The sequence below is a fragment of the Sminthopsis crassicaudata genome, chromosome 5 (assembly GCF_048593235.1).
Source record: "Sminthopsis crassicaudata isolate SCR6 chromosome 5, ASM4859323v1, whole genome shotgun sequence".
NCBI classification, from domain to species: Eukaryota; Metazoa; Chordata; class Mammalia; order Dasyuromorphia; family Dasyuridae; genus Sminthopsis; species Sminthopsis crassicaudata.
Window position 1 is genome coordinate 267,508,465 of NC_133621.1, and position 11,107 is coordinate 267,519,571.

The following is an 11,107-nucleotide window of genomic DNA, read 5'->3' on the forward strand; positions in this document are numbered from 1 at the left end:
CAATGAAATGGAAGAATACCTTCAAAAATACAGCTTGCCCAGATTAACAGAGGAAGAAGTAAGTAGTCTAAATAGTCCCATCTCAGAAAAATAAATAGACCAAGCTATTAACCAACTTCCTAAGAAAAGTCCCCAGGACCAGATGGATTTACATCTGAATTCTACCAAACACTTAAAGAACAACTAACTCCAATGCTATGTAAACTATTTGAAGAAATAGGGATTGAAGGAGTCCTACCAAATTCCTTCTATGACACAGACATGGTACTGATACCTAAACCAGGTAGATTGAAAACTGAGAAAGAAAACTATACACCAATTTCCTTAGTGAATATTGATGCTAAAATCTTAAATAAGATATTAGCAAATAGACTTCAGAAAATCATCCCCAAGATAATACACTATGACCAAGTGGGATTTATACCAGGAATGCAGGGCTGGTATAATATTAGGAAAACTATTAGTATAATTGACCATATTAATAATCACATTAATAAAAACCATATGATCATCTCAATAGATGCAGAAAAAGCATTTGATAAAATCCAACATCCATTCCTATTAAAAACGCTTGAGAGTCTAGGAATAAATGGACTATTCCTTGAAATAATAAGGAGCATATATTTAAAACCTTCAGTAAACATCATATGTAATGGCGATAAACTAGAACCTTTCCCTATAAGATCAGGAGTGAAACAAGGTTGCCCAGTATCACCATTACTTTTCAATATAGTACTAGAAACTCTAGCCTCGGCAATAAGAGCCGAGAAAGAGATTCAAGGAATTAGAGTAGGAAATGTGGAAATCAAATTATCACTTTTCGCAGATGACGTGATGGTATACTTAGAGAACCCCAAAGACTCTGCTAAAAAGCTATTAGAAATAAGTCAGAATTTTAGCAAAGTGGCAGAATACAAAATAAATCCACATAAATCCTCGGCATTTTTATATATCACTGACAAAATGCAACAGCAAGAGATACAAAGAGAAATTCCATTCAAAATAACGGTCGATAGTATGAAATATTTGGGAATATATCTACCAAAGGAGAGTCAGGAATTATATGAGCAAAATTACAAAACACTTGCCACAAAAATAAAGTCAGATTTAAATAATTGGAAAGACATTCGGTGCTCTTGGATAGGCCGAGCGAATATAATTAAAATGACAATACTCCCTAAACTAATCTATTTATTTAGTGCTATACCAATCAGACTTCCAAGAAACTATTTCAATAACCTAGAAAAAATAACAACAGAATTTATATGGAACAACAAAAGGTCGAGAATTTCAAGGGAAGTAATGAAAAAAAAATTAAGTGAAGGTGGTCTAGCTGTACCTGATCTAGAACTGTATTATATAGCAACAGTCACCAAAACCATTTGGTATTGGCTAAGAAATAGACTAGTTGATCAGTGGCATAGGTTAGGTTCACAGGGCAAGATAGTGAATAAAAATAGCAATCTAGTGTTTGACAAACACTAAGATCCCAAATTTTGGTATAAGAATTCATTATTTGACAAAAACTGCAGGGAAAACTGGAAATTAGTATGGCAGAAACTAGGCATGGACCCACATTTAACACCACATACTACGATTAGATCAAAATGGGTCCAAGATTTAGGCATAACGAACAAAATCATAAATAAATTGGAGGATCATAGGATGGTTTACCTCTCAGACTTGTGGAGGAGGAAGGAGTTTGTGTCCAAGGGAGAACTAGAGACCATTATTGATCACAAAATAGAAAATTTTGATTACACCAAATTAAAAAGTTTCTGCACAAACAAAACTAATGCAAACAAGATTAGAAGGGAAGTAACAAATTGGGAAAACATTTTTATAGTTAAAGGTTCTGATAAAGGCCTCATCTCCAAAATATACAGAGAATTGACTTTAATTTATAAGAAATCAAGCCATTCTCCAATTGAAAAATGGTCAAAGGATATGAACAGGCAAATTTCAGATGATGAAATTGAAACTATTTCTACTTATATGAAAGAGTGTTCCAAATCACTATTGATCAGAGAAATGCAAATTAAGACAACTATGAGATATCATTACACACCTGTCAGATTGGCTCAGATGACAGCAACAAATAATGATGAATGTTGGAGGGGCTGTGGGAAAACTGGGACACTGATGCATTGTTGGTGGAGTTGTGAAAGAAGCCAACCATTCTGGAGAGCAATCTGCAATTATGCCCAAAAAGTTATCGAAATGTACATACCCTTTGACCCAGCCATACTACTACTGGGCTTATATCCCAAGGAAATACTAACGAAGGGAAAGGGACCTGTATGTGCCAAAATGTTTGTGGCAGCCCTTTTCAGAGTGGCTAGAAGCTGGAAAATGAATGGATGTCCATCAATTGGAGAATGGTTGGGTAAATTTTGGTATATGAATGTTATGGAATATTATTGTTCTGTAAGAAATGACCAAGAGGAGAAATACAGAGAGGCTTGGAGAGACTTACATCAACTGATGCTAAGTGAAACACGCAGAACCAGGAGATCATTATACACTTCAACAACAATACTGTATGAGGATGTATTCTGATGGAAGTGGATATCTTCAACATAGAGAAGAGCTAATCCAATTCCAATTGATCAATGATGGACAGATTCAGCTACATCCAGAAAAGGAACACTTTGAAATGAGTGTAAACTGTTATTTCTACCTTCTGAATCCATTTCTTCCTGTGTAACAAGAAATTTGGTTCTACACACATATATTGTATCTAGAATATATTGTAATATATTTAACATGTATAAGACTGCCTGCCATCTGGGGGAGGGGGTTGGGGGAGGAAGGGAAGAAATCTGAACAGTAGTAAGTGCAAGGGATAATGTTGTAAAAAATTACCTAAAAAAAACCTAAAACCTAAAAAAAAAACTAATGTGATTAATGTGAAAATGAGTTTTCCAAGATAAAAGCACTTCTCTCCCCTACATCAAATTGAAAGGATGGAAGAGATTTAGAAACTCAAAATCTCAGAAAAGTGAATGCTCAAATTATCTTGACATGTAATTGGTAAAACATCAAATGTTATTAAAAATAAAATTAATACATTCAGAGTAAAAGTTCAGAAAGAAATTATCAACATTTTTTTCAATTTCAGCTCAATGAAAATCCAATCTATTACTATTCAATATTTGTAATATTTCTTTCACTGGGAAGTGATCTTTTTTACTCTTTTAGAATTTTTCTTTCTTTCAAATGCTTTAAAAATTATTCTGAAATATCTCTTGCACTTTTGGGAGGGGGCTTTTTCTCTCATGGACTTTTTTTTTATAGGCATCTAGTTCAGGTCTTGCCACTCTTCCTGCAGAATTTTGAATTTATCTTGCCTCACAGAGAATTTTAGATACTGAACTGAATGGGTTCAAATGTCCCACTATTGGTCATAATGAAAATAGAAATATTGATGATTCTGTTCAATTTCATATTTATTCATTGTCATTCTTCCAGGTTTGTAGACAAATTCTTTCAGAATGATCTGGCTAGTCTTCATGCAAAACAGCCTAAAGGCTTATTCTCTCCTTAATGGCTTTTCATTTTTTTGCAAAGCAATACCTGTCTTCATCTTCTAACTTCAATTTTTTTTTTTTTTTAAATAAATTGTGTTGTTCTAAGCTTGAGCTAATTTTAGTGCTAACATCTCTCTTTATTGCAGAGATGATATATCCCAACTGATGCAGGTTCTGGGCTATTTTGGCTTCCTCTTTGAGATAATGATTTAGTATTGACGGAAGTTCCCATTTTGGAGGGTTTGATAGCTTGTTTAAAAACAGCAGGTTATAGCTATTATATCCCTTTCATATTTAGGCTTTCTCCTCATTTGCATTAATTTTTATCTTAACACTGGCCAGTCTATGATCTGAATGTCCATAACCATCTAATTCTGAAATTATTCCAACAATGGTAACCAATCATTTTTGTTTGTTAGGATGATATCAGTTTTGTGTTTGGGAGTGGGTGGTTGTAGTTGGGTTTTGCTTTGTTTTTGGTGATATCAAAAATTTTTCTTTCATGCATATGCTAAGATCAAACAAGATCCCATGACACATTCCACCAAAGAGATACTTTTTTTCCAATAAGCTAGATGTAAATAATGAAGTATATGCTCACCTAAGGTGTTTGCCAGTGCTGTTTAGGATGCTCTGGACAGAGTCCAAATAGAATAGGTTGTATATGATGGAAATGATTTCCAAATACTCCTAGTTGGAGATGACATTTTGCTGACTGCATCAAGTCTTGGAACATGAAAAAGTCCCACATTCAGTAAAAAGAGATTGGTTAAAGTAGATAAAAGTAAGTATTTCCAGATTCTGTGTAGTTTAATGGGCAGCCCCATCTAGTTGGTTTGTCTATAGGTTTGTAGATGTGTTTCTATGTACAGATATACATGCACACATCAAAGCCTGCATGGGCACTGAACAACAACAATGCACTGGTCTCAAAATTGTTGGGGAAGGGAGAGACAATTGGATGTCATTTGAGAAACTTCACAGCACTTCTAATAATCACATTGCCACATTTCATAAGCACTACTATTCTTTCAGGAATTATATTTGGCTATAGTAAAGTTTTTAAAATCCCAGACCCAAACACATGATCTCAAAAGAATGAAAATTATAGATAATTCCAAGGATCCATGGACATATATGTGGTGAATATAAATAGATGTAGGCAATAATGACTTTGATGTAGTAAGTGATGTCAAAGACATGAATGAACAGAAAGAGAGGTGGACTAATCTTGCATTGAAAATAAAAATTTGCACTGGTCCTCAAGTATTAAAAAAACCAAGAGAATAATTCACTATGTTTCCTGGATTCTTTATGAAGAACAATAAAAGTTCTGTAGGAGCAGATTGGATAGAAGGATTAAAAGAAGAAAGTGTCATAAGAATTCACATTCTTGATTAAAGATCAAGGGTCCATTCAAAGGATTTCATAGAATTATCATGCTTTTATTTATTTGCATTTGTCAATGTGCATATTCCTAAGGGAAAGTGAAACAAGTAATAACATGAAATATATGTTATGATCCTCATGAGTGACATTAAGATTATTTCATAAAGAAAATCAATTGAATGAGAGTACAAAACTTTTGTGGGACAATCTTAAATAATTACAAATCAATAAAGAAAACTGCAAATAGTAATCACCAATAAACAAATGCTTAGTATGCCTATAGGAAGTGTTTTCTCTCTTGCAGAATCATAAATAAGAGTTTTTTTCTTTTCATAGGCAGTGTTTGTTGACATTTTTCACCTCTTTGCAATGATATTCAATTTCAATCACTATTGTTTACTAAGCATTCCATGATGTAAATTCCATGACTTAATCTTATTCTTTTAGAGATGTTAATTTTTTTCAATTTTAAGTTTTAGTTACTGTACCTTTTAGCATTATCTAAGGCATTTGCATTTGCTCCATTCTCTAAGAGCAAGTCTGCCATGTTGATGTTATTTCTTGAAATTGCCAGCAAAAGTGGTGTGAGGCCTTCCTGCAAAGTCAAAATAAAGATATCTTTATATTAAGCAAGAATTCTATATTTAATTCAATTCAGCTTATAACATTTTGTAAACATCTTGTGAATTTGCTAATGACACGTTAATGGAACACCAGCGTTAGAAGACCAGAGCACAAATCCTTTATTAATTAATTCCTATGTGACCATAAAGCAAATGATTTCACCTCTCTGGGTCCTAAGTTTCTTTACCTGTAAAATGAAACTAGAGATCACTGGGATTCCTTCTAGTTTATAATATGTAACAATATTTTAAAAGACAGAAATTCAGAATTTGTTGAGACCATTTCATATTATGCCATGAGTGTCTCCCATTCTTGTCACTTTCATTTCTTTTTTTTAAAATTAATTTTGTAATTATTATATTTTTGACAGTACATATGCATAGGTAATTTTTTTTACAACATTATCCCTTGTATTCCCTTCTGTTCTGAATTTTGCCTATCTTCCCTCCACCCCTCCCCTAGATTGCAGGCATTCCCATACATATTAAATATGTTACAGTATAACTGAGATACAATATATATGTGCAGAACTGAATTTTTGTTGTTGTTGTTGTTGTTGCAAAGGAAGAATTGGATTCTGAAGGTAAAAATAACCTGGGAAAAACAAAACATGCAAACAGTTTCCCCTCATTTCCCAGTGTTCTTCTCTGGGTGTAGCTGATTCTGTCCATCATTGATCAATTGGAATTGGATTAGATCTTCTCTATGTCACTTTCATTTCATAATCAATTATTGTCCAAATGAAGCCAAACTTATTTCCACAGACCTCTACTAAAAGAAAGCTATATCCTGGTTGGGTTTAAAGTTGACTAGTTATCTTTACCATTCCTCCTGAATTTATAAATTCAAAACAATCACAACCACAACAACAACAAACAAAACAAATGTTTTAAAATTTTGCCTTAAGAGGGTTAAATCTGGAAGAAAGCCATTTGCCTAGTATTTTCCCTCTCTTACCAACTTTCCTAGAAAGAAAATGACTTTAAATGTGTAGTCCTTAGGATCAAAAGAACAAAACAAAACAAAACAAAAAAACAAAACACAACAAAACAAACAAACAAAACAACATGTACTTAAGAATTTGTTCCTGTGAAAATTTTGTCTCTGTGTAGTGATACCTAGTAGGAACAAATCGTTTAAAATCTGCTTTGTTATACAAGAGGTTAGCTTCTACCTTATTTTTTGCTTCAATATCAGTCGGGTATTGAAGTAGTTTTTTTGCTATGAATTCATTATGACCTAGGACAACATAGTGAAGTGCAGTGTTGTTGTTGCCATCCCCAAGATTAGGGTCTGCACCATGTTCAAGCAAGATTGTTGCACACTCCTTCTGCTGACATTCTATTGCCTGTAGATATAACATACACAAAGAAATAACAAAGCAATATAAAATTTAGTATATTCAAGCATCATTAGGGATATTTAAAGAAGTTAGCAAAAGCTACTAAATATTTACTAACTTTTAATTTTCTTAATCACAGAAAGAAATCAACATGCATTTCATTGACCATCACGGTTAACTAATACATACCTTTATTAACGGTGTTCGACTGTCATTGTCCAACAAATTTAGTTTGCAATTTTTCTCTACTAGGAGAGATACAACATCTGGATGTCCATTGGCACAAGCCAGGTGAAGAGGTGTTCTACAAAAATGAGGGAGTAATATGATTGTTTGATAATGTACTACAACAATCAAAATTTTACCATTTTAGGATAGTTTTAATGTAATATGTATTATTATTCTTATGCCTAAATTATAAATAATTTCCAAAAATAAATGGGTACTACTGTCCCCTAAAGAAATACAAAATATGCATTAACTCTCATTGCTGGTATGGTAGACAAAATTGCCAGGGATGGATGGGGTGGGGTGGAATATATTCAGGAGGTAGATTTACATTTCATTACAGATTGCATTAGAAATTTGCTCCGTTTCTGACCTGTGCTAAATCACCTTTCCTCAGGCAATTTGCTGACCCCTTGCACCTTGGCACTTACCATATTGGTTACCAAAACCAATGGTAACCAATTGGTTACCATAACCAAAAAATAAGAAAACAGATTTTTAAAAATAAGAAAATAGAACAGATTGTGAAACAACTCATAAAAAAGCAATAGATCTATAGAGAAAATAAAGAAGAGAAAATATAAGAACTGGACTGCCAGAAAATTATGACAAAAAAGCAGCTCTTCCAAATCTTTTCATCCCTTTTCAAACCTCCCATAGTATACTCTGTTCACCTTTTCAGCTAATTAAAAAAAAAACCTACTCATATTTTACTGGGGAAAAAAAATTGAGACCATTTCCTGAGATCTCCCTCTTTCACCCTCTTTCTCACCTAACTCATCTAAATATCTTCTACCATTATTTTTCATTTACCTATCTCATATGAAGAGGTAGTCTTTTTCCTTGCCAATAAAAATGCCTCTTTGTATACAAGCGATACCATTCTATAATACTTACCATTCCTCTTGTCACTTATCTTCAATCTTTCATTGCATCCTGGATATTTCCCTGCTTGCCTACAAAAATCCCCTTGTCTTCTCCCCCCTTCCCCAAAGTAACTACACTTGATCAACTGATGCCTACTATCATCCCCCATTTCTCCTGTCTTTTGTAATTGAATGTCAGAAAATTAAGGGTTTTTTTCTAAATTCTTCACTGAATCTAATGAATCTATCTCTTAATTAACAAATCTTTTTCTTTATTCTCATTTTAGTAACCTCTGGTGTCTTTGAAAGTGCATTCATTTTCTCCTTAATATTCCCTTCTAAATTGTGTAACACTGCTTTCTCCTGGTTCTCTTCCCAAGTATCAGATTCTTAGGCTTCTTTGCTTAAGTCCCTTTCTTGATTAACCTCTTAGCATAAGGTCAATCCCTACTGCACTATTCCTTTGTATCTATATCTATATATATATATATCTATATCTATCTATCTATCTATCTATCTATATATATTTATATCTATATCTATAGATCTATATCTATAGATCTATAGATCTATATAAAACACAGGTCTTAATAAAAGCACAATTAATTTTCTGCCTTGAATCTTTCATTCTTCATAGATCGTGTCCATATTTCACCAGCCCAGGGCAGCTAAGTGGCACAATGAACAAGAGTTCTGGACTTGGTGTCAGGAAAACTCTTCTTGAGGTCAAATGTGATGTTAGATAAGTAAAGTTTTGTGACCCTGAGGTTATTTGACCTTGTTTGCCTCAATTTCCTATCCCTCAAAAGGGGGTTGAAGGAAATGGCAAAACATTCCATTAACTTTCCCAAGAAAATCCCCCAATATTCTTAAGTATAGCCTGACAAAATCGTTTTAGACCTGTAAACAATTCAGCAGATGGGAATAGTATTTGCTTCCACGTTGCTACTGATCAAGAATATGTTGGCCTGACGAAATGACAAATGGAGTTTCCAATTCATTAAAAGTGGCTAGGTAGGAAGGGGAAGTGAAGCCCGCTTTGGGGACTTGCTATCCTGACCCTGTCCTAGGTGCTGAAGTGGTTTGATTTCCCGATGGTTAATTGGGATGCACTTCATCTACTCCTGTGCAGGGATGTCTTACCTAGGGTTTGGGCTTTCCCTTCTCTCCTTCTAACCCAACCTTTGCTCTTACCGCTTCACTTTATCCAGATCATTCACATCGTTTTTTCCCAGCAGCAGTAGCTGCTGCACCTTCGCCACATCTCCACGCAAGGCAGCTTTGTGGATCTTTCTGAGGTCCTTGCTCCGGATCAGGTATCCTTCGGTGGGGTAGGGTGTTTGGACCCCAAAGGAACTCGAAAGCTTGAAGGGGCGAGATGGAAATTGCCCCTTCTTCTTGCAGAAATTGAAAATCTTCATTGCGGAGACAGGCTTTAGGCTGAGGAGTCCTCGTTCGAGCCCCTCAGCCTACTCAGAAGGGGAATTAAAAGGGGGTATTAAAGGGGGAATTCAATGGGGGTATTTAAGGGAAAATTAAAATGGAAACAAAGGGGAATTAAAAGGGGAAATAAAGGGAAAATGAAAGTGGAAACAAAGGGAGAATTAAAAGGGGAAATGTCAATAACTCGAGACTCGAGATTTGGGGATCTGTGAACTCGCAACAGTTAATAACCGATTCAGCACTAGAGCTGATAGCAATCCTGGCAATGGCCGGAGGGAAAGTGATGCCTTTATCAGGTCCGAGGTTCACGAGGATGCAATAAAGGGTCAAGGCACGCACTGGTGAGCGCACGGATGCCAAATCCGTTAGCTCTCAGCTCGAGGAGTCCAAAGCTCGAGGGCACGAGGATGGGTGAGACCTGGAGCTCTTGCGTTCAAATCTCGAGACCTGTTTTATTTACTTTTGTAATGAGCAAAGCACTTCCTCTCGGAGCCTGGTTTCTTCTGTAAAATGATCTTCTACTCGATAATCTCCCAAGGTTCTTGCAGTCCTTTTAACAATTCTGTGAAACTGAAGGAAGCGACCCTCGGGGCCCAGATGGACAAATACAGTCCAGTGCCTCTTCTGATTCTTCCTACCCCGTAAGTGTGTCGGGGAAGCATTTGTACCGGACAGACAGCCACACATCTGGTGTCAACCATGTAGCCCTCGGTTCAAGACCATCCCTACAGAATTTAATTTTCCTTATTGGTGCTCTTATTAAAGGAGGGAGAAGGGAAGGATTTCAACACTTTCTATGCAATGGAAAGAGATACCCCTTCTAGTTTAAATATAAACATAAAGATTTAAACATACCCTAAGGCTATATAGACGATAAAAGCCCCATTCAGGTGTGGGCTAATGAGATTGCCTCCGAGTATTGTGTTTTTATGGAAGTTTAAGTCACTTGGAGGGATTTTGATGAGGTCTGCTATAATGTGGGTAGAAGGTCCCAGTATTTTGTTTTACTGACTTGGGTTCAACGTCCCAAACGTAAGAAAATTTCTTCAAAAGGAAACAATGCAGGTCATGCTCTTGCTAGTCTTGTTTTTTTGCCCTCTCCTGCTTTTCCCTGTGCCTATGTTCCATTAATGATGTGAAATGTATCCTGTGCACATCGGCTCATACTGATTTCTTTCAGCTCCAGATTAACTGAACCTAAAAATACAGAAATGATACATGCTGCTCCTGCTGCTGCTGCTGATAGTTCTCCTTGTCATCTTGTCTTCTCTTCCTCCCTCTTCATCTCCATTCCCTTGTCTCCCCTTTCCCCCCTCCCTTCTTCGTTTTTCTCTTTCCCTTTTCTTCTTCCCCTTCCCTTCCCCCTCCTCCTTTCTTCTCTTTTCCTTCTCCTAGTCCCTCTTTCCCTCCCTCTAGTCCTGCATTCCCTCCCCTCCCCTCCCTTGCTTTTCCTTCTAGTCGTTCTTTCCAACAAACCAAAATATCAATTCTGCCTGTAGGTCTTTTGGTCTCCGTAGGGATTACTTGTGATCCAGTTTGTAAATCCTGTGGTCAACATCTAGGTTATACTTGTGAGATGGCTCCAACAATATCTATTTAAGGCATAGTCTCCATTGTTTGTGCCTTACCTGATATCCTGTAGAACTTCAATACTGTCTCTAAATTGCATGTGATGGATAAAATGC

General features: G+C 35.7%; 1 protein-coding gene across 14 annotated transcripts in view; it reads right to left on the minus strand.

The window, feature by feature from the left end:
* Positions 1-10,718, minus strand: part of LOC141544595 (uncharacterized) — a 79,932-nt gene extending 69,214 nt beyond the window's left edge. For all 14 annotated transcript variants that reach the window (XM_074270970.1, XM_074270979.1, XM_074270978.1 and 11 more), the window contains exons 1-4: positions 9,174-10,718; positions 7,075-7,189; positions 6,718-6,891; positions 5,408-5,514 (exon numbers count right to left, since the gene is read on the minus strand). In XM_074270970.1, coding sequence (XP_074127071.1) covers positions 5,408-5,514; positions 6,718-6,891; positions 7,075-7,189; positions 9,174-9,400 — 623 coding nt within the window. In that variant the 5' untranslated portion in view covers positions 9,401-10,718. The remainder of the gene's footprint in view (positions 1-5,407; positions 5,515-6,717; positions 6,892-7,074; positions 7,190-9,173) is intronic.
* Between the last annotated feature and the right edge of the window lie 389 nt (positions 10,719-11,107).